At 51.4% G+C, this 22605-nt stretch overlaps 2 protein-coding genes across 5 annotated transcripts in view; one reads left to right on the top strand and one right to left on the bottom strand.

The window, feature by feature from the left end:
- The window catches only part of PPT1 (palmitoyl-protein thioesterase 1), a 28705-nt gene extending 7421 nt beyond the window's left edge, over positions 1–21284 (top strand). The window contains exons 5-9 of one of the 2 annotated variants that reach the window (XM_062191047.1): positions 220–322; positions 14974–15064; positions 15749–15847; positions 18707–18778; positions 19992–21284. In XM_062191047.1, coding sequence (XP_062047031.1) covers positions 220–322; positions 14974–15064; positions 15749–15847; positions 18707–18778; positions 19992–20114 — 488 coding nt within the window. In that variant the 3' untranslated portion in view covers positions 20115–21284. The remainder of the gene's footprint in view (positions 1–219; positions 323–14973; positions 15065–15748; positions 15848–18706; positions 18779–19991) is intronic. The other variant, XM_062191048.1, reaches the window with a different exon arrangement.
- Positions 21285–21325: 41 nt separating this feature from the next.
- CAP1 (cyclase associated actin cytoskeleton regulatory protein 1) overlaps positions 21326–22605 on the bottom strand; it is a 31176-nt gene continuing 29896 nt past the window's right edge. For all 3 annotated transcript variants that reach the window (XM_062191046.1, XM_062191045.1, XM_062191044.1), the window contains one exon: positions 21326–22466. In XM_062191046.1, coding sequence (XP_062047030.1) covers positions 22383–22466 — 84 coding nt within the window. In that variant the 3' untranslated portion in view covers positions 21326–22382. The remainder of the gene's footprint in view (positions 22467–22605) is intronic.

Below are 22605 nucleotides of genomic sequence, written 5' to 3'. Positions count from 1 at the left end.
GCCTTTCTCTTTGTCTCTCCCTCTCACTGTCTGTAACTCTATCTGTCATTAAAAATATATAAAAAAAAAAAATTCCTTCTTGATGCTCACTTCCCTTGAGGAAGAGTCAAAGGAAGCCAGGGGTGGGCTCCTGCTTGTTTTTGTTTCTCAAAGTGCCTCGCACAGAGTAGGTCCTCCGTGTATGATTTTTAAAGGAATGGACTTCTCTCTCTACCATAGGTGTTTTTGGACTCCCTCGGTGCCCGGGAGAGAGCTCTCACCTCTGTGACTGGATCAGGAAAACCCTGAATGCTGGGGCATACTCCAAAGCTGTGCAAGAACGGTACGTGCGGGGGCTGGGAAGTGCGCAGCCCTGTTGCTGAGAGAGGACACCAGGCTCACATTTGTACACTGGCCCGGATTCCAGGAGCAGTTGCTAATGGCATTCAAATGAGAGACTTAAAACTATCTCTGAACTATCTGCTCAGTTTTACTGCAAAACTAAAACTGTTCTAAACATAGTCTACTAATTAAAAAAAAACACACAATATGTTTCAGTGTAGGAAGACTGTAATTATAACAGAATACATTTCTATCCTTAAAAAACGAACAGGAGCAGGCATTTGGCCTCGTGGTTAAGATGTCTGTGTCCCACACGGGGTGGCTGGGTTTGAAACCTGTCCCACTCCTGACCCCAGCTTTCTGGGAGTGTGAACCCTGGGAGGCAGCATGGATGAGAGCTCAAGGAGTTGGATTCCTGCCGTGCACGGGAGAGACCTGGACTGAGTTCCAGCCTCCTAGCTTAAGCTCCTGATTCTGCCCCGACATTGCCCATTGTGAGTCTTTGAGGAGCGAACCAGCAGATGGGAGCTTTCTCACACACAGTAATCTTCCTCTCTTGTGTGTGCGCACTCTCTCTCTGTCTCTCTATCTATTTCTCCTTCTCAAATAGTTAATTAAACAAGCAAACAAAGGCTTTCAAAAGTTCTAAGCACAGGGAATGGCTCTTAGTATTTGGAGGATAAATTCTTTATATTGTCAGCAGTGCTGAGTCTGTCCCACCCACATCAGTGTCCCCAACTGCTGAAATGTGTTCAGGTTTTTAAAAATACATAGAGTTACTTTTGGAGCATGTTCTTGTTCAGTTATTTCCAAACTGAATTATACATCTTAACTGCTGGGAAATTCACTAAAAATGGACTCCAGTGCTCTCCCTGGGAATTCTGATTTAGAAGATGTGCAGTAGTCTAGGTGATAGCTATGGTTGAGATCAACTAATGTGGTTATGGTATCTGTCCTGTGGGTTTTCCAAATTTATCACTTTTATCGCTTTATAAAAAAGATTTATTAATTTATTTGAAAGGCAGATACAGAGTGAGGAGAGCTAGAGATAGACAGATCGATTGATCTTCCATGTGCTGGCTCAGGAGCTGTTCTGCAAACAAGCCGAAGCCAGGAGCCAGGAGCTTCACCTGGATCGCCCACATGGGTGCAGGAGTGCAAGCTCTTGGACCATGTTCCGATGCTTTTCCTAGGCCATTAGCAGGGAGCTGGATCAGAAGTGGAGAAGCTAGGATGTGAACCAGTGCCCATATGGAGTGTCCGTGTCACAGGTGGCACCTTTACCCACTACACCACAACGCCAGCCCCACAAATTTATCACTCCCGTCAAATAACGACTCTTCAGTATAACATGTCCCAGAAACCATTTGCCAAAGGATGGCCTTGTGAATACTCACATAAGAAGCATCTTCCTCCTGGGTTTTCCTATTCTATCAGCTATGTGTTAAACACAAAGCTATCTCCGGCCACCAGCGCCACCTGATGGCCAGTGCAGGAAACAGATACTTGACCTCCACCTTTTTCTCATCAGGTAACTCAGATCACCTCCAACTTTACCTGTTTTAGCTGTTATTTAAAAAATTAAGATTTATTTTATTTACTTGGAAGGCAGAGTAGAGTGACAGAGAGGGAGATATAGAGAGATCGTCCATTTTCTGGGCCCTCAATGGCCACAATGGCTGGGACTGGACCAGGCCGACCCCAGGAGCTAGAAACTGCATCCTGGACTCCCACGTGGGTGGCAAGGACCCAAGCGCTTGGGCCATCTTCCTCTGCTTTCTCAGGCGCATCAGAAGGGAGCTGGATCAGAAGTGGAGCAGCCAGGACTTGAGCCAGAACTCCGGTGTGGGATGCGGGCGGTGTAAGCGGTGGCTTAACTGTCTGTGCCACGATGCCAGCCCACAGTCCTAGCTTTAATCCATGTCCTACATAGTCTCAGTTCTCGTGGAGGTGCGTGGCTTCTTTAAGCTTCACTCTTCCATTGTTATTGTTTTTTCTAACTCTTGCCTGGATCCCTCAGAAAAAACTTCTTTTTTGTTTTTTATAAGTGTATTTCTTTGTTTTGTGAACCAAACACAGCGCTTGGCAGTGTGGCAAATGAGTAGTCGATGGGGAATGAGAAGTGACAACTCAACATTGATGGAAAGTGGTAGATCGATGGGTTGATTGTCATTTCCTCCTTCGACTCTAACGTTTAAAATTTTCATTTTATTTGAAAGGCAGAGGGACAGGGACGGATAGAGAGATCTTCGTTTGCTGGTTCACTTCCCAAATGCCTGCAGCATCCAGGGCTGGGCCCAGTCGAAGCCACAAGCTGGAAACTCAGTTCAGGCTCTCACATGAGTGCCGGGGACTTAAGTGCTGGAGCCGTCACCTGCTGGCTTTCCAGGGTGCTCACTAGCAAGAAGCTGGGTCGAAAGTGGAGCTGGGACTTGAAACCACGTGGTAACCGCTCACCAAACACCTGCCCCTCTTTGGACTTGAATAAAGTAGTAGCAGAAGAAGACAATGGGATAAGCCCACGAGGGCAAAGGGAACAGGGGAGGAGAAAGCGGATGAATGAGTGTGAGAACTGCTTTAGCGGGAGAGAAGGAGCTGAGACCTTTCTGCCTGTAGCGGGATACACTGACAAGGGTGGGGCAGACTCACCTCTTACAGAGCCGGGAAGGCTCAGCCACTGGAGCTGTGAGGTGCTTTGGGAGGTGGAGTTAATCGGATGGAGCTGGAAATGGCTTTTGGTTGAAAATCTGTAGAAGGAGTGACCAGACTGGCCAGGTCCCTTCTGTGCATGTCCAGGTGACCACTGTTTCTCCACCTGACAGGAGAAGCAAGATGTATGCTCTGGAGCAGCTGAGCAAGAGAAGCCCAGGCTTAGGGGTAACCAGCACAGGAAGCTTACGGTGCAGACAGAAACCCTGGCCCCTTCCCGCTCCTTGGCTCCCAGAACGAGAACGGTCAGCTCCTGTATTTGCACTGTCACGGGAATCCCGGACAAAAGGGGTTTGTATAGTTCACAGTTCTGGAGGCTCAAAACCTAAATGGTGGAGCCAGCACTGTGGCATAGCAGGTAAAGCCACTGCCTGCAGTGCCGGCATCCCATATGGGCGCCAGTTCGAGTCCCGGCTGCTCCACTTCCAATCCAGGTCTCTGCTATGGCCTGGGAAAGCAGCAGAAGATGGCCCACATGATTGGGCCCCTGCACCCATGTGGGAGACCAGAAGAAGCTCCTGGCTCCTGGCTTCGGATCAGCATAGCTCCGGCCGTTGCGGCCATCTGGGTAGTAAACCAGCAAGTGAACCTCTCTCTCTCTCTGTCTCTCTCTCTCTGCCTCTGCCACTCTGTAACTCTGCCTTTCAAATAAATAAATCTTTAAATAAGAAAAAAAAATGTATTTATTTATTTGAAAGGCAGAGATACAGAGGCAGAGGCAGAGAGAGGTCTTCCATCTGCTGGTTCACTCCCAAGATGGCCACAATGGCCAGAGTTACACTGATCTGAAGCCAGGAGCCAGGTGCTTCTTCTGGTCTCCCACATGGGTGCAGGGGCCCAAGTTCTTGGGCCATCTTGCACTATTTTCCCAGGCTGTAGCAGAGACCTGGATTGGAAGTGGAGCAGCCGGGACTCGAACTGGCGCCCATATGGGATGCCGGCACTGCAGGTGGCGGCTTTACCTGCTATGCCACAGCACTGGCCCCCAATAAATAAATCTTTTAAAAAAAAAAACAAAACAAACCAAATGTCCTAGCACGGTTCCTGGCGAGGGCACCTCCCAGCTGCATCAGCTTGTGGGGGATCACAGAGGTGGGAGCACGTGGGAGCAGGTGAGCCCATCTCCTGCCAGGAAGCAGAGTGACTTGGGCCAGGCCCGGGCTGTTTTGATAATTCACTCTTTTGGAGACCTGGCTTCAGGAGACCAGTGTGCCCTTCCAGGGACAGGGTCCTCAGTGCCCTAGGGATCTCCCACTAGACCCTGCCTCTTAGAGGTTCCTTAGCACAGCCCAGTACCACCCTAGGAAGCAAACCTCCAACACACATGCCCCAGGGGCTCGCCACCCCTATCCAACCCGAGGTAGCTTATCACCTGCTGGCCTCTGCACAGACGGACCGGCCAAGGGGAAAACCTTGACGTTGATATTTTGGAATCCTCTGCACGTCAGGATGCCCCCTGACTACCGTGTGCTGGAGCCACCCGCGCATGCGCTGTGCTCTGAGCTCTGCCCTTGCCCAGTCATCCCCGTAGAACTTCATTTAGATACAAACGCTGAGGCAAAGACCCTCAGCTAGACTCCCGAGGAAAACTCTGGAATGCCAGACCAGAACAAACAGGGTACAGAGGAACCCAGAGAAAGACAATTCAAGGGGCAGAGGAAAACTAAAAAAAAAAAAAAAAAAAAAAAAAAAAGAGCCTATAATTATTATCTTCAGAAAGATAAAAAAAGAGCTATGTCCATGGCACTGGAACAAAATGTGAATAAAATCAATAAATTAATAGTCAGAGACTTAGAGCTCCTGGAAGTTAAAAATATGATAACCAAAATAAAATATATTAGAGGGATGAGAATATAACATTGGGTAAATCCCTTGGATATTAGAACAAAAAATCACAGAGGTAGAAAAAAGGGGAGAGTGGATAAAATTGGAGAAGCAGCTTAGGAAGTCTAATGTCTGACAAACGGGAGTTTTAGAAAGAGAACAGAGGTAGGCCTGCACCGTGGCTCAACAGGCTAATCCTCTGCCTAGCAGCGCCGGCACACCCGGTTCTAGTCCCGGTCGGGGCGCCGGATTCTGTCCCGGTTGCCACTCTTCCAGGTCAGCTCTCTGCAATGGCCAGGGAGTGCAGTGGAGGACAACCCAAGTGGTTGAGTCCTGCACCCCATGGGAGACCAGGATAAGCAACTGGCTCCTGCCTTCGGAACAGCGTGGTGCGCCGGCCATAGCGCGCCAGCCACGGCGGCCATTGGAGGGTGAACCAACGGCAAAAGGAAGACCTATCTCTCTCTCTCACTGTCCACTCTGCCTGTCAAAAAGTAAAAAAAAAAAAAAAAAAAAAAAAAGAGAGAACAGAGGTAAGGGTAGGTCGGTGGGAATAATCAAAGAACGAAAGCTGGAAAGTTTCCTAGAACTGCAGGCATTTGGAGTGAAAGAGCTCACTAAGTAACTAGGGCAAGGATTGCAGAAAGAGCCGCTGCAAGGTGTGGACTGTGGACTCCAGAGCCCCGGGGTCAGGGGTCAGTACTCAGGAGGCTGCACACAGGAAGTTAGAATTCTAACGGCGGCTGATTCCTTAAGAGCAACAGTGCCAACCAGCAGGCGGTGGTGTCGAACTTAGTCACCTGAGGGAAAGGAATTTCCAACCCGGGATTCTCTGTGCCTGGCCCCCAGGTGGAGTCAAATCTGTGGGGAGAATGAAAGCGGGGGGCGGGCCCTGTGGTACAGCAGGTTCAGCTTTCTCCTGGGATGGCCACTTCCCATACTGGAGTCCAGCTGCTCTGCTTTGACCCAGCATCCTGCTGCTGCTGCAGAGATGGCCTAGTCACTGGCTCTTGGCTGCAGCCTGGCCCAGCCCTGCTCTCCCAGGCATCTGGGGAGTGAACCCGCAGCTCGCTGTAGTCTGCCTTTCAAGTAGATAAAGAATCGGTTTTTGAAAACTTCATAGAAAGTGGAATCAAGAAATAAATTTATTTTGATATAAAAAATTTGAAATCCATGCATGATTTCATTATAATACACTTTTTTTTTTTTTTTTTTTTTGACAGGCAGAGTTAGACAGTGAGAGAAAGAGACAGAGAGAAAGGTCTTCCTTCCATTGGTTCACTCCCCAAATGGCCTCTACGGCCGGCGTGCTGCGCCGATCCGAAGCCAGGAGCCAGGTGCTTCCTCCTGGTCTCCCATGCAGGGCCCAAGGACCTGGGCCATCCTCCACTGCCTTCCCGGGCCACAGCAGAGAGCTGGCCTGGAAGAGGAGCAACCGGGACAGAACCAGTGCCCCGACCGGGACTAGAACCCGGGGTGCTGGCACCGCAGGCAGAGGATTAGCCTAGTGAGCTGTGGCGCCGGCCTATAATACACATTTTCCATTAACTTCTTTGAAGACCTCTCTTGCATGGATTTCAAAAACATCTTGCATCAAAATAAACTCTAGATTCTGTTTTCCATGGAATTTTTGAAGGACCTTGGCACTTTCAGACATGCAAAAAGGAAAAAACGGCCTTCTGTGTTCTCTTTGTAAGTCCACCATTATCCAGCTGTGTGTCTGTTTGCCTCATCTTCTTCTTCTCTAACCTGTGGTTAATAATACTACGTGGGTACTTCAAGAAGGTTGTGGTGGGGCTGGCATAGTGGCATAGTATTAAAGCCACTGCCTGCGACTTTGGCATCCCATGGGGATGCCCTTCATGTTCCAGCTGCTCCACTTCGCCACTTCTGATCTAGCTCCCTGCCAGTGAATAGCCTAGGAAAAGCAGTGAAAGGGAGCCCAAGTGTTTGGGCCCCTGCTACCTCTGTAGGAGACCTGGACAAAGCTCTTGGCTCCTGGCTTTGGCCTGGCCCAGCCCTGATCATTGGTGGCCACCTAGGGGGTAAACCATCTCCCTGGATGGAAGATCTCTGTCTCTCCCTTTCTCACTCTCTCTCTGTAACTCTGACTTTCAAAATAAATAAATCTTAAAAATAAAAAATGTTTGTGGAAAATGGAATTAAAAGCATGAGTTCATTTTCATGATAAAAAAATGGAAGCACAAAAATATTTTCTCATAGTATGTGAAAAATGCATATAATTAAAAATATGTGGATTTCAAAATGATTTTTGTACCAAAATAAGCTCATACTTCACTTTTTAAAGAATTTTTTTTAAAGATTTATTTATTTATTTGAAAGGCAGATTTACAGAGAGGCAGAGGCAGAGGCAGAGAGAGAGAGAGAAAGTCTTCTATTCACTGGTTAGCTCCCCAGATGGCTGCAATGCACTGATCTGAAGCCAGGAGCCAGAAGCTTCTTCCTGGTCTCCCACAGGGTACAGGGGCCCAATGACTTGAGCCATCTTCTATTGCTTTCCCAGGCCACAGCAGAGAGCCAGATTAGAAGTAGAGCAGCCAGGACTCAAACCAGTGCCTATTTGGGATGCCGGCACTGCAGGTGGTGGCTTTACCCATTACGCCACAGAGCCAGCCCTTCATTTTTATTTTTATTTTTTAAAGATTTATTTATTTATTTGAGAGGCAGAGAGAGAGAGAGAGAGAGAGAGAAAGAGAGAGAGAGAGAATGAGAGGTATTCAATCCACTGGTTTATTCCCTAGATGGCCCCATCGGCTGGAGCTGGGCCTATCTGAAGCCAGGAGCTGGTGCAAGGGCCCAAGGACTTGGGCCATCTTCTACTGCTTTCCCAGACCATAGCAGAGAGCTGGATTGGAAGTGGAGCAGTCGGGACTTGAACCAGCACCCACATGGGATGCTGGCACTGCAGGCAGCAGCCCACTACACTACAGCGCTGGCCCCCCATTTTTATTTTTTAAAATCTTTTTATTTGGCAGACAGAGAGAGTCCACTCCTATCCACTGATTTCATTCCCTAAATGCCTACAATGGCCTGGGTTGGGCCAGGTCAAAGCTGGGAACAGGAACTCAATCCAAGTCTCCCAAGTGGGTGGCAGGGACACAGGTACTTGAGCTATCACTGTTGTCTCCCATAGTGTGGGTTAGCAGGAAGCTGGAAGTGGGAGTGGAGCGAAGACTCAAACTCAGGCACTCTGATAGGAGATACAGGTGTCTCGATGGGCAGCTTAATCTCTAGACCAAATGCCCACCCCTCTGCTAGCTTTTTGAAGTACCTATGTAGCTTCCAAGAGGGCTGTTATCTCTCTCTCTCTCTCTCTCTCTCTCTCTCTCTTTTAGATTTGTTTATTTGAAAGGCAGAGTTACAGAGAAAGAGAGAGAGAGAGGTCTTCCATCCGTTGGTTCAATCCTCAAATGGCTGCAATGGCCAGGGCTGGGCAGGCCAAAGCTAAAATCCAAGCGCCTCCTCTGGGTCTCCCACATGGGTGCAGGGGCTCCAGCCCTTGGGCCATCTTCCACTGCTTTCCCAGGCACATTAGCAGGTTGTTGGATGGGAAGTGAGCAGCTGGGACTTGAACCAGTGCCCGTATGGGATGCTGGTGCTGTAGGTGGCGGCTTAACCTGCTGCGCCACAACGCTGGCCCCAGAGGGCTGTTATGACGATTAAACAAATTGGACATAAAGCTTTTACTGCATATTAAGTCACAGGTTTTGGCAGTTACCACTGGTAAGTGTGCTGTGTTTAAAATATGTATTCAATATTAATTTACCAGTTCCTTTATAAGTATTGCAGTGATTTCATTTTCTGTGACTTGTGAAGTATTTCGATCATAGTTTCATCAAATATTGAACTGCTCTTTGCCAGGCCGTATATAGATTTCACAGATACTGCAGAGAACAAGGCCATTAGGGTTGCTGCTCTCATAAGTAGCACCCTGGGGGGGGGGGGGGTAAGGGGTCTCCGAGAGAACAGGTGCACTAGGGACTCTCCAGGAAGGAGAAGGCCAGGGCAGAAATAAACAGGACGCAGTAAGGGAGAGCAGTTGAGGGGGTTCCTATTTTGGACAGAATGGTCTTTGAAAAAGAGACACTGAAGCTGGGATGAGAAGGAAGGAGCATGGGGAGGAGCTATGGAGAGAGGGACCAGGCAGAGGAGGAGGAGCATAGAGTCCCTGAGGCTGGGACAAGGTGACGAGTTTAGAGGGAGGTAGAGAAAGTTGGGCAGAAAAGCAGCAGCTACATCATGCAAGGACTCATGCCACAGGAGGAGTTGTGATTTTATTCTGCACATCCTGGGAAACTATTGGGAGGCCTTTTTTTGTTTGTTTTATTATTACTATTATTGTTATTATTTGAGAGAGAGAGACACAATGTGGGAGAGAGAGCACTCCCCTGTTTGCTGGTTCACTCCCCAGATGCACCTAAGAGCTGGGGCTGGGCAGGGGCCAAAGCTGAGAGTCAAGAACTCAATCCAGGCACTTGTGCCACCACCCTAGGCCTCTCAGGACCTGCATTAACAGGAAGCTGGAATCAGGAGCCCCCCTGAACCCAGACCCTCTGCTGTGAGATGCAGGCAGTCTCCCTGGCATCTGAACTGCTAAGCCAGGTGCCCCCCTTATCGGGAGGTTTTCAGCAGGAGAATCACGTGGCCTGATTTATGTTTCTGGAAGCCACCCGTTGCCTTGTGGAGAGTGGATCGTGAGGGAGTAGAGGAAGAGTGGGAGACCACTTAGGGGCCGTCGCGGTGCTCTGGGTGAGAGGTGGCTGTGGCGGGGACACCAGGGGGATCGCCAAGGAGGCAGAGAAGAGGAATGATCTGCAGTGTGTTTTGTGGTGTTGCAGGTGAACTAGATTTGTGAGCCAGGGTGGAGCTCACCATTTATAACAGTTTCGGTGAGAAATACGTCCTGTTTCCCTAACAGCTCATTTGCAGATTAACTTTTAGGATCCCTTTCTAATTTCATAGAAGTGTTTGCTTTTTTCTCTTTAAAATTACTTTGGGCGAAAATCTCATTTTAACAGATGGCTGACATGCAGCTTCAAGAGGAAAGTAGTTCACGTTTTCGGTGGGAAGGGGGTGATGAACGCTTAAAGCGACAGAGAGAGACTTCTCTTTGCTGTGCTGGCCTTGGTTGCCCTTTGTATTACGGAGGATTCTGGTTGTAAAAAGGAAACCAAATCAAGCCAAAGTAAACTGGAAAAGAAACTCATATTATATCTTCTGGTGGCCAGGCCTCTGGGGGCATGGAATCAGGACATGGGAGCCGGCAGGAGCTGGAGTGTCCCTTGTGGCTGTCATCACAGCTTCTCTGTGCTGTGCCTTTTTTCCTCTCCAGCTACCCGCGTGGTGAGAGGTGGCCTCGCACAGGTGGCGCGCAAGTGCTGATCTTCCCTTTGGATGATGTCAGTCATCTCCTGGTCCCAACTCAGATTCCTGGGGAGGAGACATGGCCCAGCTCAGGTTGCATCTCCACTTCTGTCGTTAGCCATGCCCAGAGTGCTGGAACCCTGTGTACCAATCATGGCCACCCTGTAACCAGCAGGTGGATAAAGGAAGAACACAGTTCCAGACATGGTAGAATTGTTTTCATTTAAGTAGAGACCCCCAAGGAGGTCCTCTAGACCCTTGGGGTAATTTAACCTTAGCAAAGCAAATGTGATGTTCCGATAGGCCCGGTCACTGGTCAGGATCTCTCTCGCCCTCTCTCTTTTTCTCTCGGATGTGAAATCTGGCCTCTACTTGCTTTCCACCTTCGCAGGTACTGTCAGCCCTTCCTGACCTTCTTCCTCCAGGTCTTTCGCTGCTGCGCCTGCACTCCGTGCCACAGTGAATAAAATTGCCCTGGCCTTGGCCACTTGTCTTCCCCCGGGCCAGCTCAGGGGGAGCTGGAGGGTTAAAGAGCTCGTTTATTTTTCCCAATGACTTGCCCTCCCCAGGTCCCCTGGGCAGCCCGCGTGTCCCGTGGCTTGGCAGGGCCTGCGCCCCTCTCTGCCCCCAGCGGATGTCAGAGTGCTCTTGCTCAGCCGTCCCTCTTTCTGTCTGCCTTTGCTTTCAGTTGACGAACTTGCCGTTTCCTTTTCTGGAACCATTGAGGCACCTGCTCAAGCCCTCTGCATGGACTTCAGCCGTGCAGAAAAGCCAGAGAGTAATGTAATGAATCACCGTGAACTCAGAGCCTGGGACTAACATTTTATCCTGTGCCTCTGTGCCTCTGGGTTTTGTAAAGCACCAGAATGTTTCAGATCACATTGAATTCTTCTGAGTATCTCTTCTAGATCCCATTCCCTACCCTCCCTCCCTCTACAACTCTTATCAAGAGATAGATAGTGTGCTTTCTGTCCCTTAGAAAATACTAGAGTCATGTGTTACAAGTCAGTAATACACATATAGAGTTACGTTGTGTATTTAAATTTTCACATAGTGGATGTCTAATGGTGCACGTCATTCTGTAGGACATTTTTTTCACTCAATATTATGTTTTTGAGATCTAAACATATTGTTATGTCTACATGCAGTTCTTCATCTTAGCTGCTGTCTGGCTTTCTGGGATGTGAGTACACCACAGTGTATTGAGTCCCACGTTGTGCTTCCAGGTTCCTCACTGTAACAGTCTGCCCTGAACAGGGTCTGTGGATAAGAATTTATGCCCGAGTAGAGTTTACATTGTAGGCTCCGTCAGTTATTCACAAGGTCACTTGGGGAAAGGCACTTAACCTCGCTGCCTCATTTTCACCTGCAAAATAGGGCAGTAATTAGACCCTGTGAGTTGTAGAGATGAAATGAGCTATAGCTGTGGGGGGCTGCGAACAGTGCTTGAGAAACACTCGTGCGTGCTGGCTGTGTCTATGATAGCAGTCATCAGTACCAGGGCACCTCGGAAAGTTCACGCGAAACTGGAATTGAAAGATGTTTACTTTGGTGCACAAAATTTGAAGTCTATGCATAGTGTTTTCATATTACCCATTTCCCATGAACTTCTGGAGGCTCTTTTTATGTGCATTTTAAACGTTACTCAGTATTGCCAAAGTGGTTATACCAGTTTATATTCCCACCAACAGGGTGTGAGAGTTCCTGTTTTTGCCATTGTTATTAACCTTTGATCCTGTGCCTTTTAAACCTTTGCCAGTCAGATACGTGTGCGGTGGTTCCTCTTCCTGACCAGCGTGGCCTTGTTTATTGGCCACTCGGGTTTCCCTTTCTGGAATTTTTTATTTCTATTCATAGCTTTTGCCCATTTTCCTGTGGGGTGCTTTGTCTTTTCCTCACTGGTTTGTGTTACACGCATACACGTATACTTTTAAAATTTGTTTATTTTCACTTTACTTGAAAGGCAGAGAGACAAAGAGATCTTCCATCTGCTGGTTCATTCCCCAAATGTCAACAACAGCCAGCACTGGGCCAGGTGAAGCTAGGAGCCCAGAACTCAGTCTGGATCTCCCACATGGATGGCAGGTTCCCAAGTGCTGCGGCCATTGTCTGTTGCTTCCCAGGTTATACATTAGCACGAAGCTGGAAGTGGAGAAGCCAGGACTTTAACCGGGCATCGTGGTAGGGGATGCAAGCATCCCGTGCGGTGATTTAACCACTGCACCACCCACCTACCTCACACACATTTATTTTTAATGAAAAAAGAGGCCCAGAGGCTACCCTGATCTTTTAATTTTTTAAAAATGTATTATTTTTTGAAAGAGTTATAGGGAGAGGGAGAGACAGAGGGAGAGAAAGAGAGATCTTTCAACCACTGGTTCACACTCCAGGTGGTTGCATTGGCCAGGTCTGGGCCAGGTAGAAGCCAGGAACCAGGAGCTTCATCGGGGTCTCCCACATAGGTGTCAGGGGTCCAAATACTTGGGCCATCATCTCTGCTTTTCCCAGGCCTTTAGTAGGGAACTGGATCAGAAGTGGAGCAGCCGGGATACGAACTGACATCTATATGGGATGCTGGCATCATAGATAATGGCTTTACCGACTATGTCATCACATTGGCCCCTACTTTTTTTTATTTTTTTCCGGTTTATTTTTTTATTTGAAAGGCAGAGTAACACAGAAAGACGGAGAGACAGAGGCAGAGAAGGAACAAAACAGAATAATGACAGATGCAACATCACAGTCTTCCATTGAGCTTGTACCCTGTGCGGGCCCAGCACGCCGGCTTGACCCATCTTGTTTAATTTTGACGAGACAGGCTCAGGGGGCTAAAATGGCTGTGATCCCACCCCAGGTTTGTCTGACCCACAGCTGGTGCCGTCCACGTCGGCGCCAAAGTACAGCGAAGACAGAGTGGGGTGTGGAGAAGAGTGTGGCTGGCGGAGCGGGGGCCACCTGCCCGCCCACCCCAGGCGTCCTGGCCGCCCCGGACGGCAGCATCTCCCTTGCGGCGCGGCGGGCGTTCGCAAAGCAGTTCTCCGGGTGTAGGGTGTAGGGTGTAGGGTGTAGGGTGTGTAGACGAGGCACGGCAGACGGGAGGTGCTGTGTGAGTGTTCTGCCACGGCGGAGCAGGCAGGTGTGGCCTCGGGAGCTGGCCTTTCCGCCCGCCAGCCTGGGCTCCCAGCGCTCAGAGGTGGTCTGCGTGCACACTCGCGGTTCTCCTCGGGTGGCCTCCTGACCCCCTGCTCCCCTTCCGCCCCTGGCCCCGAGGCACTGGGTTTACAGAATCTTCCTCATTTCTGCCTGTGGGCCTCTCAACTGCGTTTCCTATTCCTGCGGGAAGGTGACCTGTGACTGCCGCCTCCACGCCTCCGCCCCAGCCATCCCGAGCCTGTCCCGCTGGGCCTTGGTAGGGAGTGCGAGCCGTGCCCGGCGCCCCGGCATCTCCGCACCTGCCACCCTCCCGCGCTCATTGGAGGCTTCGCCCTGCCTGTTCCTGGGTCAGCGCCAGGACCCCGCCCTCCTCCAGCGCCAGCTTCCTTCGGGCCCCGCTGACCACCGGCGCAGGCCCTGACCCAGCATGTGCTGGGTGCCAGGCAGCTTCCAGGCCTCAGCCGTGTGCGTGATGGCAAGGCTGAACCGGCAGGGCCAGACCAGGACCGCGAGAGCATTTGACAAATTCCAGAGTGCACCACATTTTAAAGCCTCAGTGAAACTCCACATTTAAAGGACTATAGATACTCCTAGAAACAGATTATAGGATGTCACCAGACCACTCCGGACTGGGCCTCAGTGCTGCTGGCGCCGCGTGCTTGTGCCGCTGGGTCCTAGCGTCGTTTTGCTCCGCTGAGTTGGGCTCTTCTGGCCACCACCTCTGGGCAGCTTCTGCACTCTGGCCAGGGAAAGCTCCTGTGCAGGGATTTGTTTCTTCCCTGCCAACCTGAGCTTCAGGGCCCCTCCCACGCGTTCCGCCCCTGCTTTCTGGGGGAGGCCTTGTGGTAGACCCATCAGTTTCAACGATGGCTTTGGATGGACCTGAAGGGGAAGGGAAGAGGAAGGAGACAGGAGCAAGTTCATGTGAACACAGATGCCCTCTCTGGTCTGTTCCATTAAGAGCTGAGACAGTCACAGGGCAGCCCTTTGTTCTTCCAAACAGCATCACGTCACAGGGTTCTGAAATCTGGTGACACCACACGGCACTGAGTGAGCAGCTCTGAGCAGCTCGGCCTCCATCACAGCCTGAGCATGGCAAGATGGCTGGAGGGGCAGAGGCGGGGGTGGGGGTGGGGGTGGGGTGAGGCTTGAGCTGAGTGCTGCAGGATGAGGAGGGAGCAAAGCAGAGGGAGGGAGGTGGGCTTGTGGGAGGGCACAGGAGGTGCAGATGGTGGAGAAGGCTCCATGATGGTGGAGAAGGCTCCATGATGGTGGGAGAAGGTTCCATGTTGGTGGAGAAGACTCCATGATGGTGGGAGAAGGCTCCATGATGGTGGAGAAAGCTCCATGCCTCAGGGAACCAAATCCTGAGGAGGTTTTTCCTCTGTTGGACTTTCTGCGCCGTGCTGACCAGCCCGTCCAAGTCTTCACAAGATACTGTGTTGGTGAGCTACTCCACAGGTGCAAGTCTCTTCTTCCCTAGGAGAGAGCAAAGCCCCTTGGGAGGTGGCCTGCTCGCTGGGACATGCCCTGGGCCTGCTGACGCACAGCCTGGTCACCTTTCTCTCTCTCTCTCTACAGCCTGGTGCAGGCGGAATATTGGCATGATCCCATCAAGGAGGACATGTACCGCAACCACAGCATCTTCTTGGCGGATATCAATCAGGAGCGGGTGAGCACCCGTACCCGCTCGCAGGGCTGCACAGCAGCAGAAACGAGTTGGCAGTGGGACCCACGCTGCGGGGCGGCACCAGGAAATGGAACCTCTGTGGCTGGGAGGCGGTGCTTCTGAGAGCGAGTCTCATAGGGAGGCTGGAAGTCCTCTGGCCTTCTTCCCTGAAGTCCGCTCCCTTTGCTGGTGGTGCGGCAGCGGCCCGGGTCAGCAGGTTGTGGGTGGGCCGAGGAACTCGAGCTGCCGTCCTGCGTGAGGGAAGCCTTCCCAGGGGCCCTTTCTGGAGCCGATTTTCTCAGAGGAGAGATCCACAGAGAGGAGAGACTGGAGGGAGAGAGTGTGACCCAGCCGTGGGCATGGGGAAGCTTTTGTTGTTCCTTCAGACAAAAATGTGAAGGGGAAGGCAGGAAACAGAAGACGCAGACTAGGAGAGCAGAACCGCCCAGGTGTGCAGCTGCTTGCTTTGCGTGGCTTCCTCTGGCTGTGTGCTGGATGCCTGTGGACTCTGGGGCAGCGTCAGCCAGTGAGGGCGGCAGGGGAAGGCTGCAGGGGAAAGCGGGAAAAGCCGCCCGTTGCCGGGGCAAGAAACATGGTGGGCCAGGGTCAGGACCACCAGAGCACCCGAGGGTGCTCACCCCTGCTGGGAGCTGGCGGCGGCCCTGACCGCTGTGGCCTCTCTTCCAGGGCGTCAATGAGTCCTACAAGAAAAACCTGATGGCCCTGAAGAAGTTCGTGATGGTGAAGTTCCTCAACGACTCCGTCGTGGACCCTGTGGATTCTGAGGTGAGACACGGGCCCTGGGGCCCCGAGAGCGCGGCGGAAAGGAACTAAAATAACAGCCGTCTGCCAGCACAAGTCCCTTGAGTCCCTCTGCGGACAGCAGGGGCTGTCATCCCAGAGTTGTCCCCTCCCGATTCACCCCAAAAGTGCACGTATAATTAGGTAATTGCATTCTCCGGGGGAGGGTCTATAATTTTTTTTTTTTTTTACAGGCAGAGTTATAGACAGTGAGAGAGACAGAGAGAAAGGTCTTCCTTCCTTCCGTTGGTTCACTCCCCAAATGGCCGCTATGGCCGGCGCTGCGCCAATCCAAAGCCAGGAGCCAGGTGCTTCCTCCTGGTCTCCCATGTGGGTGCAGGGCCCAAGCACTCGGGCCATCCTCTGCTACTTTCCCAGGTGCATTAGCAGGAAGCTGGATCAGAAGTGCAGTAGTTAAAACTGGAACCTGTGCCTAGATGGGATGCCGGCCTCTCAGGCAGCAGCTTAACCTGCTATGCCACAACTCCCGCTCCCTTCAATCGGATATTTAGAGATCCCTGGCCCCAGAAGGTCCAGAATCGCTAGCCAAAGTCGGAAAATCCCGAGGCGCAGCAGGCCAAGTCTGCCTTCAGCCCGCCTCTCAGCCTCCTCTCCCTTCCCTGCCCACCTTGCTCACCCTTCCGTCAAGCCGCACTGCAGTACTGGCCACGCCGACTTGGCAGGAGCTTTTGTCCTGCCTGCCTTTGCTCCTGTTTTCTCACCTCTAGAACGCCCTCCCTGGCTTCTCCACCTGATAAGCTCCTGCTTGTCAAGGCCAAACTCGAACGTCACTTCCTCCAGGATGCCACACCTCTTGCAAGCAGAATTTGCTCCCTCCTGTGGACTCAGCAGCCACCATCACAGTACTCACATCATGCCAGCCCACCTGGGCCACATCCGGCCTGCAGCATTTACAGTTGTTTGTAATTTCTTGGCCTTCATTTTATCTTCATTGATAGGGGCCGGTGCGGTGGTGCAGCAGGTTAATCGTCTGCCTATGGCACCGTCATCCCTATGGGCACTGGTCATAATCCTGGCTGCTCCACTTCCGATCCAGCTCTCTGCTATAGCCTGGGAAAGCAGTGGAGGATGGCCAAAGTCCTGGGGCCCCTGCACCCTCTTGGGAGACCCCGAAGAAGCACCTGGCTCCTGGCTTCAGATCAGCCCAGCTCTGGCCAATGTGGCCATCTGGGCAGTGAATCAGTGGATAGAAGACTTCTGTCTGTCTTTTTTTTTTTTTTTTTGACAGTCAGAGTGGGAGACAGAGAGAAAGGTCTTCCTTTTTGCCGTTGGTTCACCCTCCAATGGCTGCCGCGGCCGACGCACTGTGGCCAGCGTACTGCGCTGATCCGAAGCCAGGAGCCAGGTGTTTCTCCTGGTCTCCCATGTGGGTGCAGGGCCCAAGGACTTGGGCCATCCTCCTCTGCACTCCTGGGCCACAGCAGAGAGCTGGCCTGGAAGAGAGGCAACTGGGACAGAATCCGGTGCCCCAACCGGGACTAGAACCCGGTGTGCCGGCGCCGCAAGGCAGAGGATTAGCCTGTTGAGCTGCGGCGCCGGCCTTCTCTCTGTCTTTAAAAAAAAAAAAAACAAAAAACAAAAAAAAAACAGGCTGTGATAGAGATCTTCCATCTGCTAGTTCACTACCCAAAAGCCTGTAACAGCCAGGGCTGGGTCAGGTTGAAGCCAGGAACCAAGAACTCCACTTCTTTTTTTCCTACGTGAGTGGCAGTTGGGCCATTTCCTGCTGCCTTTCAGGTGTGTGAGCAGGAAGCTGGGTGAGAAGTGCAGAGGAGCCAGATACAGGATGGGATGCAGGCATCCCAGGTGGCAGCTTAACCTGCTGCACCACACTGCCTGCCCCACCCCAGGGTTTTGTGTTGTGTGTTTTTTTTTTTAAAGATTTATTTTATTTATTTGAAAGACAAAGTTATAGAGAGAGGTAGAGCCAGAGAGAGAAAGGTCTTCCGTCTGCTAATTCACTCCCCAAATGACTGCAATGGCCAGAGCTGTGATGATCCAAAGCCAGGAGCCAGGAGCCTCTTCCCTGTCTCCCATGTGGGTGCAGGGGCCCAAGCACATGGGCCATCTTCTACTGCTTTCCAAGGCACATTAGCAGGGAGCTGGATGGGACGTGGGGCAGCTGGGACTTGCGCTGGCGCCCATATAGGATGCTGACGCTGCAGGCAGTGGCTTTTACCTGCTACGCCACTGCTGACCCCAAGCTAAGAGTTTTTTCATTTCTAAATGGTTGGGGGTGAGGCTCAACCATTTTTAAATGGTTGGAAAAAAAGTTGAAAGGATTTTTTTACATGTGAAAATTATTTGAAATTCCAATTTCAGTGTCCATAGACACACTTGCCCTGGAACACAGTCAGGCCTGTTTTTTATCTGTTGTCTGGCTGCTTTTGCTACAAGGACAGCAGCGAGTAGCTGCAATCATCTGGCTGTTAAAGCCTAAAATCATAGTTCCTGTCTGATGTTTGCAGAAAGTGTGCCGACCCCCACGCTACACACTGAGTTGTTTCTGTGCCTCACTGGACTGGGAGCTCCTAGGGAAAAAAGGGTCCTAGATTCATCCTTGAATGTCTGGATTTTAGCGCAGGAATCTTCCCAGGGTAGGTACTTAGTACATGTAGGCAGCACAAACCCTGGGGAGGGGGTAGAGCTATTTGCAAAGATTAAGTCAGCCCTCAGGACTGACCTTTAAAAAGGAGTGACTCCATGTGTTCTGCTGTGGCTTTACGACGCAGTTTGCTGGTAGTCTCGGCTACCCGCCAGTTGCAGGTTAGTTTGGCAGTGTGTCACGTGTCTGATGTGACCTTCTTCCTTCCTCTCCTGCAGTGGTTTGGCTTTTACAGAAGCGGGCAAGCCAAGGAAACCGTCCCCTTGCAGGAAACCGCCCTGTACACACAGGTAACCGCGGGGCTCGGTGCTGGGAGGCTGGCACTTTTTCAGCCCCCACGTCCCGAAGCTGCACGCGGGGCGCTCAGGTGCTAGAGTCCTGCCCTGCAGGCCCTGGAGCGCCAGGTGCTCTGCAAGCAGCTGATGGTGTCTGAGGTAGGCGAGGCTCATCAGGGCCCTCCGACAGCTAGGAGGACCCGTACCTCGTGGTTTTCAAGCAAAAACAAGAGACGCGTCATCTCCAGGGCCTCCCCTCTGACGAAAAGGTTTGGAACAGCTTCCTTTGCGGAAGTAGTCTGCTGCACATCCAAGAGGCCCCTATGCCTAAGGAAAACCTACAAAAGCGGGGCCTCACTGTGAAACCTTCAGAGCCGTATTAGCCTCGAGTTTAAATTAGGTGTGGAAAGCGGAGCTCCTGCAGGAGGCTGGGTGGGCCTGGAGCTGTCAGTTTCCTTTAGCCTCAAGTCCTGTTGCTGAGCAGAAGTTGCCTGTCCCGCCACCTCTAGCCCTGGGGCCTTCTACACGCAAGGAACTTAGACTGGAGATGGACTCTCCCGGAAGTGCACAAGGTTACATCTGAGCCAGTGACCTTCTACAAGCCGACCTTTCATAATATGAAATCCAGATTGCTCCAAAATCCCAAACTCTTTAGGTGCCAAGATGATGTGCCCAGTGGAGTATTCCACTCCTGACTTTGTGTGGTGAGCTGTAGGCAAAACACAGGCACAATAAAAAACATTTGTGTAAAATTTCTATTGCTTCTTGGCTTTTGGCTGCAATCAAGTGTAAAATTACCTTTAGGCCATGTGTCCGAATTCTGTGTTGAGGCTTGGTTCCCATTCCTGAGGTAGCAAGTACTACATCTGAAACCCAGGAACGCTTCTGGTCCCAGACATTTGGATAAGGGATACCCAACTTGTACTAGAATTTGTCCAAGTACTTTCAGAGACCATTTGTCTCTTCATTTTTCTCTCAATTTGCTCTCTCAGGTTGGGTGAGGCAAAAGAAAGGGAAGTCAGGGTCTGATAAGAGTGAGGAAATAACCACCAGGAACTTCCTGATGGTGACACCCAAGCCCGTGGCAGCCACAGCAGACGCCACTCTAGCTTTGTTGCAACTGCTCGTCTCCCTGCCACAGGTTGCTCTGGGATAGGTGAACATTCTGTTTCTTTACTGTTGGACTTCAAAACTTTTCATTAAACCTCTTCCTGTTCTCTCCCGGCAGGACCGCCTGGGGCTGAGGGAAATGGACAAAGCAGGAAAGCTGGTGTTTCTGGCCACAGAAGGGGACCATCTTCAACTGTCTCAAGAATGGTTTTATGCCCACATCTTACCCTTCCTTGAGTGAAACCCCTGCAGTTTGCAGCAGCACTCGGGGAGCCCCCAGCTCTTGCCGACCGCCTGGGGGAGTTCCCTCCCTGCCCAAGCCCGCGCTCACAGCCCGCTTGCAACTGGCCCTTCTCTCCTGTCCTCTAACATGCCCTGCTGAGATGCCAATCTTCTGCTTTGCCGCCTCCTATCACCGCACCGTGTTGAATGCGAGCTGAATTAGTCAGGAACCCTGAGGACTGTTTTACAGCCTGCTTGGTGTGCTCCGGCTCAGCCTTAGGAAAGGCAGTGGGCTGCAGATCAGCGCTCAGGCCGGTGCCGAACAAACTGAACCCAGGGCTAGGTGCGGAGGGCAAACACCTTCATCAGGAACGTCTAGGCACGTTCACCCCGGCCTGAGCGCTCAGGTACCGTGCATGCTCTGTTTCGCTGGTAGACTAGACTCGTGCTTGGCTCACGCCACTGCACCATTCTGCCGTGTCTCACAGGGACCTGCCGGACGCCCCCCGCCCACCTCTGCAGCACTCACTGTCTCCCCAGGCAGGGAAGAATTCGTTGCTGTGTCACAAAAGCAGGGAAGCAACACCCATTTGTGGCTTGAGAGAGGAAATGTAGTCTTGCATCACTTAGATCGGAGGGAGTTGGGGACAAAGAAAAGGACGGGAAAAGCGAGGCAGCTAGTCCTCGCGTCCACACGGACTAGTGGTCCGCTGAGACTGGGCTGAGCGACGGGGAGCTCAGACGCCTAACTCCCCCCCCCCCCCCCCCATGCTGCCCTGCATACCGGGCCATTTCTGATGGCTTCTGTGAGAAAGGGATCTGTGCTCAGAAAGCTTGCAGAACGCTGCAGTCCCATCCTCCTCCACCTCCGAGAAGGCCTGTTGGACAGCACCACCCCCACCCATCCCCTCTCACTCCCGGCGAGCCTCCGCGGTGCGCAGACCTAACAGCGCCTCTGGAGACTTCCGCGGAGGCGTTCAGAGACGTGACTAGCTGTGCCCTGATGCCAGCGCCTCGGTAGCGGCGCAGGTTACCCCGTAGGATTCCCGTCCCACCCCACCTCCCAAGCATTATTCTTTAACGGATTAGAGATGAAGATTACCGGCAAGAAGTGGGAGGGTATGAAAATAATTTTATGAGGTTGTCTAAAATAAAGAGTAGTTTCTTATCCTTGGTGTCATTTTTCCCCCAATATTGTTACATCTCTTTAAAACAGATACCACAGGTAAGCAAGTTTGGTATTAACTTTATTCTATTTTCTGTATAACTTTAAGTACATAAAGGTTTATTTCCACAGGCCTCAGGAAATGGGTAGAAGTCACAGGACAATCTCTCTTCCCACCAAAAAAAGTTGCATATTTTGGTAAGTGTGTGTTCTAGAGGGAAAAACTGAAATTTACATTAGCGATGCTGTGCGAGATCCTTACATCCATCAAGACCCAAAACCAGCCTGCAGGGGAGGTTTAGTCCTCTGTGCAGCGCCTGGATGGGAGCCGTGTGCCACTGATGGTGGGCAAAGGAGGCAATGAAGACGACAGGCACCTAGCAGGGAGGAAGAATGCCAGATTCCTTGGAATGGTGTGATGATGTTTTTTAAAAAGTCATTTCTGTAGGAAGGTGCTGGGCAGGGATCCCTAAGAAAGGGTCCCCCTGCCCTCAGTGATGGGCACTGCTACAGCAGCTGATCCCAGAGAACCTACTGTCTCATGGCTGAGGCAGACTTACGACGGAATGCAGAAGGAAAGGAATGCTTGTGGGGAAACTGTTTCGCTTGGAATGCTAGATGGCTAAGCCTCAGCCTTTGATCCAGTGCAACCCTTGCCTCACTTGTCAACAGTGGAAGATCAACTGGTCAGAAGAACCACCTGGAACCACACAGCTTCTGCTACCTATCTGCTCACTGTTAGGGAAAGATGGCCTAGTGTGGACGTTCTGGCCCGTTCATCCTGGGGCTGTTTATTCTTCTCAAAGGACTGCAATTGGTCAAGTAACCCCAGCGCTGAGAGCTGAAATGCACCAGTCCTGGCCTGCCGTTCCTGAACAATGCATTGGCGGTGTGGCTGCACTGATAAAGGAAGCTGCACCTTCCTGCAGAAGATAGCTGACCTGCTACCCCGCCCCAAATCTCAGCCTGAGGTATATTCGGTGAAGGCAGGTAGCTGTGCTTCTCAGAGCAGAGAAGCCGTTAAGAGCAGAAAGGTAGAGGAAACCTAGAAAAGAACCGTCTCGATAACAGAGTCATCCCGTGGTGTGGAGGGAGAGGGCGCAGAACCCAGTGGCACTTCACTTAACCGGCGATTTCTGTCACTGTGGTGACCAACTTATGCCCGTTCCATACAGTCTTGAACTGTTCCGGGACTGGGAACTCGTTCTGCAAATAAAGAAGAGGCGGTGGATTTAAGGCAGGGCTAGAGAATGAGCTGGGGCTAATCTCACACTTTTCCTCCAATGCTTGCTTCCACTTAAACCTGAGCCAGGTGGGAGGTAGTGACAGAGAGACGAGCCAGGGT

The sequence above is a fragment of the Lepus europaeus genome, chromosome 5, assembly GCF_033115175.1.
Source record: "Lepus europaeus isolate LE1 chromosome 5, mLepTim1.pri, whole genome shotgun sequence".
Lineage (NCBI taxonomy): Eukaryota > Metazoa > Chordata > Mammalia > Lagomorpha > Leporidae > Lepus > Lepus europaeus.
The sequence above is the reverse complement of the archived record's forward strand: the minus strand, read 5'-3'. Positions and strand labels throughout refer to the sequence as shown.